The sequence below is a fragment of the Camponotus floridanus genome, unplaced genomic scaffold, assembly GCF_003227725.1.
Source record: "Camponotus floridanus strain SB8 unplaced genomic scaffold, Cflo_v7.5 scaffold248, whole genome shotgun sequence".
NCBI lineage: Eukaryota > Metazoa > Arthropoda > Insecta > Hymenoptera > Formicidae > Camponotus > Camponotus floridanus.
The window spans coordinates 25,465-32,784 of record NW_020229379.1 but is presented as its reverse complement, the minus strand read 5'-3'; the positions used below and the strand labels follow the sequence as shown (position 1 = coordinate 32,784).

At 40.8% G+C, this 7,320-nt stretch overlaps 1 protein-coding gene across 1 annotated transcript; it reads left to right on the top strand.

The window, feature by feature from the left end:
- The first annotated feature begins 5,748 nt into the window (after positions 1-5,748).
- On the top strand, positions 5,749-6,186 carry LOC105248150 (activity-regulated cytoskeleton associated protein 2). Its single transcript, XM_011252779.2, has one exon. The coding sequence runs from the start codon at positions 5,749-5,751 to the stop codon at positions 6,184-6,186; it is 438 nt and encodes a 145-aa protein (XP_011251081.2).
- The last annotated feature ends 1,134 nt before the right edge of the window (positions 6,187-7,320 follow it).

The following is a 7,320-nucleotide window of genomic DNA, read 5'->3' as shown; positions in this document are numbered from 1 at the left end:
GTTTCCATTATCTCTGAGTTATGGTATAACTATTCATAAAAGCCAAGGATTAAGTTTGAAATGTGCTATTATGGATATTGGTAATTCTATATTTAATTGTGGTCAAGTTTACGTTGCGTTGTCACGAGTAACATCTTTAGATGGTTTACATTTAATTAACTTTGATCCTTCGTCAATAATGGCTAGTGAAGAAGCTATTGTTGAATATAACCGGCTAAGACGTAACCCAACAACAGAAATAATAATACCTCCAAAAGGACATTATCCGAAAGTAAAAGATGTTCTATGGGCGTTACCAAAAATAATTACTTCCATTCAACAGTCGGATGAAAAAATAGAGCGAAATACTGCTTGGATTATACGTGGTTTCGAAAATACAGATAAAGTTTCATGCTATGCAAATGCAGTATTGCAATGTTTATTAAATTTCAATGTTATTAGACAGCAATTATTTCATTACGAAAAATCAGATGTTTTACGTACATTAGTATGTCGATATGAAAATGGTGTGCGTAATCTAAGTACAAGGTCAATACGACAATATTTAGGAGAATATTTTTCAAATTCCGTAAAACAAAATGCATCTGATTTTCTTATGGCTCTTTGCGAAAAATATGATTGCATAAAAAGTCTCATGAGACATCAAATAGTTTCTACAAGACAGTGTAAGACCTGTGATAATACAAAAACTATTGTTGATAATAATATTATTATTTCTATTCCTATTAATAATTTGAAAAAAAAAAATATGATCTTAATGATTTGTTAAATGTTACTTTTTCACATTGGTTTCAATTGCATAACGAATCGTGTGAATATTGTGCTGAAAAAAATAATATGTTATTAAAAAGAGAATAATATTGGCAAAAGAGATAATCGTAATTCACTTAATATCTTCTCCATCACAAAATGATAAATCAATGAAAGCGACACATGATTTTAATTTATGTGCTATTCCGACGACTAAGATATTAATAGATGGACACACGTACAAAGTGACAAATGCCATATTTTTTCAAAACCCTAATATTGATGAAGGCCATTATATAAGTATGTGCAGAGAAGGAACATCTAATATTTGGATCGAAGCTAATGATGCTCAAGTTAAAAAAAAACAGTGGCCTAGAGGTGGTAAAAATGTTTGTTTACTTTTTCTACGAAGAATGTCTAATAAGTAATATATAAATATATCCAATATTATAAAATTAATAATTTAAATATCTGTAGTAGGCAAGAAAGACTGTCACACTTTGAAAAAGTATAACGGGGATGTTTATTTAAAAACGTATAATAAATATGTACAATAAAAAAATAATATTCATAAAAAATTTATAAAATATGTAATGTTTAATACATAAAAAGTGGTATTCTTAAAAACTTTTTAAAGAAAAGTTAAACTTAAATATCTGTAAAAAACGATCATATAATACTTAAATATCTATGGTAAGCAAGCGAGACCGTCACATTTTGATATAGTATGACGGGGGTTGTGGTGGGTTTATTTAAAAATGTTTAATAAATATTATGAAAAATTAAGTTTAAAATACATAATTTTTTTATACAAAAAGAAGTGATATCCCTAAAAAAATACCTTTTAAAAAAAGGTAAAGAAAAAGCGTCGAGTTCATCTAAAAATCGTCTCACAAAAAATAGTTGTCTTTATGTAAAAAATATCATCTAAAAATCGTCTCACAAAAAATAGCTATCACAAAAAATAGTTGTCTTTATGTAAAAAATATTTTTACAAAAAGTACTGATACTCACAAAAAATAGCTATCACAAAAAGTAGCTACCTTTATGTAAAAAATTATCTCACAAAAAATAGTTATCTTTATGTAAAAAATATATCACAAAAAATAGTTATCTTTATGTAAAAAATATTTTTACAAAAAGTACTGATATTAATTATAAAAAATTGCGTCAAGTGCAATTTCACTTTAACTTTGTTAGTGTTATAAAATTTTATACATATGTGTTTTTATATAATCCGCTGCTGACAAATAGATAGAAGTTCCGTTTAAAATCTATTACATTTTTGTCATAAAGAAGAACATTTTTGTTAGAGTTGAATCAATTTTTTAAAATAAAAGATTACGTCAAATGATTTTTAAATTTTCTAGAAAATTAAAATAAGATTAAAAAACTTATTTAAAAATTAAAAATAAAAAAAAATGAAAGATTACGTCAATAATTTTTAAATCTTCTACAAAAATAAAATAAAAGAACAAATTTTTTTAAAAATTAAAAATTAAAAAGAATATAAATTAAAAAAATTTTAAATAAAAAAACTCGGCGCGCTACCAATTTGATTGACAATAATAATAAATGAGCAATTACATACTAGCATTATTTCAATAATTACTAGGCAGCGCCGAGTTTTTTTATTTAAAATTTTTTAAATTTATATTCTTTTTAATTTTTAATTTTTAAAAAAATTTGTTCTTTTATTTTATTTTTGTAGAAGATTTAAAAATTATTGACGTAATCTTTCATTTTTTTTTATTTTTAATTTTTAAATAAGTTTTTTAATCTTATTTTAATTTTCTAGAAAATTTAAAAATCATTTGACGTAATCTTTTATTTTAAAAAATTGATTCAACTCTAACAAAAATGTTCTTCTTTATGACAAAAATGTAATAGATTTTAAACGGAACTTCTATCTATTTGTCAGCAGCGGATTATGTAAAAACACATATGTATAAAATTTTATAACACTAACAAAGTTAAAGTGAAATTGCACTTGACGCAATTTTTTATAATTAATATCAGTACTTTTTGTAAAAATATTTTTTACATAAAGATAACTATTTTTTGTGATATATTTTTTACATAAAGATAACTATTTTTTGTGAGATAATTTTTTACATAAAGGTAGCTACTTTTTGTGATAGCTATTTTTTGTGAGTATCAGTACTTTTTGTAAAAATATTTTTTACATAAAGACAACTATTTTTTGTGATAGCTATTTTTTGTGAGACGATTTTTAGATGATATTTTTTACATAAAGACAACTATTTTTTGTGAGACGATTTTTAGATGAACTCGACGCTTTTTCTTTACCTTTTTTTAAAATATAATATACGTGACGTGCACTATAGAATTTGCAGTATTGGTAATAATTTCGGAACACGGCTTATGAAGAAAAGCTCGGCTATGACTGGGCAATTTCTTAAGGCTTAGAGCTTAAATTATCTGTTGTAGATCGGGATTAAAGGTTTGTCTGCAATGGCAGTAGCATAAGATTCTAAGGCGTAAAACTCAAGAAATTGGCCAATCACTTTCGAGTGTTGTCTTAATATTTGACTGTGATTGGTAAATTCCTTGAGTCTTTCGCCTTACAACCTTATGCTACGGCCACTGTAGAATGGCCTTTAAGCGTCTTCTACAATGAGATTTTAAGGAGTAAAACTTAAGAAACTGACCAATCGCAATCGAATATTCTCTTAATACTAGACCGTGTTTGGTCAATTTCTTAAGACTTACGCCTTAAAAACTAATTATAGACGCTACATTAAGCGTCGTCTACAATGAAATTTTAAGGAGAATTAAGGCGTAAGGTTTATGTAATTGACTAATTACTGTCAAATATTAAGAGAATATTCGATTGTGATTGGTCAACTTCTTAAGTCTATAACGGCATAGCCGTTACTAAGACCCGCCTGCGCTGCGCCAATTTGGCGCCAGCGCCGCCGATTAAGCACCTCGACTCGCGGACCCGCGGATTGAGGATCGCGGCCTACCCCACTACTACGCGCATGACCGCGTGTGGATATCGAGTGGGGGTAGCCAGCCGGGTATATAAGGCGGCAGCTCCGGCAGATCGGTACCTATTCCTGTCCCGACTCTCGGGACGCTCCCGCACAGGGCGCACCCTGGGCAATCGAAGCCTATCGAGCTTCTATCCTTGCTTTTGGTCCAGAGCACGGTTTCAACCGTGCCCGGTCGGGTGCTCCCGACATCCAGGAGTATTCCGTCGAGCCACAGACGATCTGGTCCAGGGTATGGGGCTCCCGTACTCGGTCGGTTGCAATCGACGCCCGGAATTGTCCGGCTTTCTTCCTCGCATCCAAACCGCCCTCCGTCGAGCCACGGACGACTCTGTCCAGGGTACGGGCGCTCCCGTACTCGATCGCAACCGACGTCCGGACTATCCGGCTCGCATCCCGGCACCCGAATAGCCGTTTTCACGGCTCCTGGAACAACTAGCCGTTTTCACGGCTCTTGAAACTAATAGCCGTTTTCACGACTCCCGCAACGACAGCCGTTCTCACGGCTCCTGGCTCGCGGACGAGTGCCGTACCCTCGGCACCTGGAAGAACAGCCGCCGCTGCGGCTCCTGGAAGAACAGCCGCCGCCGCGGCTCCTGGAGGACAGCCGCATCCACAGCTCCTGGAGGTCAGCCGTATCCACAGCTCCTGGAGAACAGCTGTATCCACGGCTCCTGGAGGACAGCCGTATCCACAGCTCCTGGAGAACAGCTGTATCCACGGCTCCTGGAGGACAGCCGCATCCACGGTTCCTGGAGGACAGCCATATCCACGGCTCCTGGACATCGACCGCCCACCCGTTCTGCGTTACAGCCGTTCTCACGGCTCTCCGCATAGCAGTAGACGATTGTGAATAAAGTTGGTCTCTCTCTCTCCTCCTCCTAGATCCTCAACCGACCTTTCGTCACGGCCGCCCGACAAATCGTTCGTCCACCGTCCGCGCGTTTACTCTGGGGGTCCTGTTTAATTCCCCTGGTCTAGAGTCTGGTTGCTACCGGGTCCGGTCGTTTGCTACCGACGTCCAGTATCCCGGCATACCACGGGGCACCCGTGTACGCCACCCGGAGGACGGGTGCTCCCGTCCTCAGCCGACTTCGGTTGGCAGACTCTGGTAGGTCCCGTGCCTCGCTGCGACCACCCATTAGGACTTCCGCGTCGCGAGACAGACTCTGGGGGGTCCTGTTTTAATTCCCCTGGTCTAGAGCCCGGTTGCTACCGCGCCCGGTCGGTTGCTACCGACGTCCAGTATCCCGGCGTACCACGGGACACCCGTGTACGTCACACAGAGGATGAGTGCTCCTCAGCCGACTTCGATTGGCAGACCCTGGTAGGTCCCGTGTCCGTGCCCCGCCGCACGCGACCACCCACTAGACTCTCCGCGTTCCACGTTACGAAGGTCCGTACGCGCGTTTGTATAATAGCATAGGCTTAGGCGTGTTCATTACCTCGATACGCGAGTCATTGTAAATAGGTTTAATTAGCGTTAGGCAGTTTCCGTAGTTATTAGATTAGGGCGCGTTCGTGTCCACGCGAATAAGATAAGACGATTGAAGACGCGTTCGTAATTCCGACGCAACCCCGTGTAAATATTAGTTAAGATTATATTATTATTATATTATACTTTGTGGTCATTGCGCTGGCTTATCACCCGAAACTCGTCTATCTGATTTTCTTTGAATAAAGCAAACTTATTTTAAATCGTGCCTGTGTGGTGTTTTGCGAGCCTGAGCCTCCCCTTCTCCCGAACCTTGACTCCGATGAGCCGATCCGCGGCGTCGGGAAAGGTGCTCCGTTACATGGCGCCCGAACAGGGACCCGACCGTTAGAGGCTCCGACTCGCACACCCATGCTCTCAGGGATTTACTGACTCAATAAAATCGAGATCACTACTAGACTGTCCGCGGCCGGGTTAGACACCACCGGGAATTTTGATACCGTGCGCCAACGCCTTCGGAACCACATTATCACTGAAAACGCCGAGATGGCGAAATCCGGAAACAACCGGTACCTGAGCGTGCCCAGTACCCCTGAACCACCAGTAGAGGACTCGGCCCCGATTTTAAATCAAATACGTAAATGGGGCCTGCACTTTGACGGGAAAGACCCCTTCTCATTACTCGAACGGGTAGAGGAACTTAGTACCGCCTACGGTTACGATGGGTCACGCTTATTAACTGGACTGCCTGTATTATTACGGGGCGACGCGCTATTGTGGTATAGAAATTGTCGGGCCTCCTGGAATACTTGGGAACAGTTCTGCGAAGAATTAAAAGACCAATACCTGCCCCGCAGGTACCAACACCAATTAAGGCGAGAAATTCAGCGCCAGAAGCAACAACCCAACGAGACGTTTTGGAAATACGCGACAACCGTCTTAATGATGATGCGCAGAGCTGGGGGCTACACTGCCCAAGAATAAATCGACCAGCTATACGAAAATGCTAATTCGGAATTCCAGCTCTACGCGCGAATTGACGAAATAACCACGTTATCCGAACTATTCCGTCGAGCCGCGGAATACGAAGCAATTAATCAACGCCGCAGAGATAGCGCCAAGGAGACTAAGAATGGTGGCCACGTTGCCTCCTGAGGCCAACGTGGCCACCATTCAGTACGATCGTAGCACATGTTGCTGGCGCTGTAAATAGCGGGGACACACTCGCTTCGATTGCAAACGACCCCCCTAAGAAATTTTGTTCTCGTTGTAAAAAAGACGGCGTCCTGACCCGAGATTAACATCCCCCGTCGGGAAACGACCCACGGGTCGGCGACAAGGCGGCCGAGCTCCGACCCGCTTCCGAATAAAATATACGCCACGGCCGCATATTCAGGTGCATGCTCAGGGGGTCGCGGTATGGGCACTACTTGACTCCGGGTCCGAAATCTCGTTTATCAACGACGAGACTGCCAAAAGGATGGAGGCAGCCGGGCGACCCGTACTAGACGTGGATGAACCTATAATACTGGCTGACGGCACCGAGGCCGCAGTAAAAGCCGTCGCCGAGCTTGCGATAAGAGTCGAAGGAATCGTGGTTGACCATAGGTTCCGGGTCATGCCGGCTTCTCGAAGTGCCATGCTCATTGGCACTAATCTATGGGCCAAATTAGGGATAACCATACCGACCCCACCGCGCGACCAAGTCGCATCTACACCGCAGGTAGCGACTATCACCGATAATATCTCGGCGGGAATTGCTCCCCGATCTCAGACGGAGGACCGACAATTCAGACAATTCCTCGAGAGGGAACTGCGGAAATTTGAATCGATCCGAGGCCCCACCGACCGTATCACGCACACTATCCGCTTAAAACCCGGCCCACTGATTAAGCAAAGATATCGCCCTAGAAACCCGGCCACGCAAGCCGTGATAAACACCGAGGTAGATAAGATGCTGAAAGCCGGAGTAATAGAACCCTCCAATAGCGCATGGAGCTCTCCGGTGGTCCTGGTAAAAAAGAAGGACGGGGCTTTCCGCTTTTGTATTGACTTCCGGAAGTTGAATCAGGCTTCAGAGAAAGACGCTTATCCTCTTCCGCATATCACGGCCACACT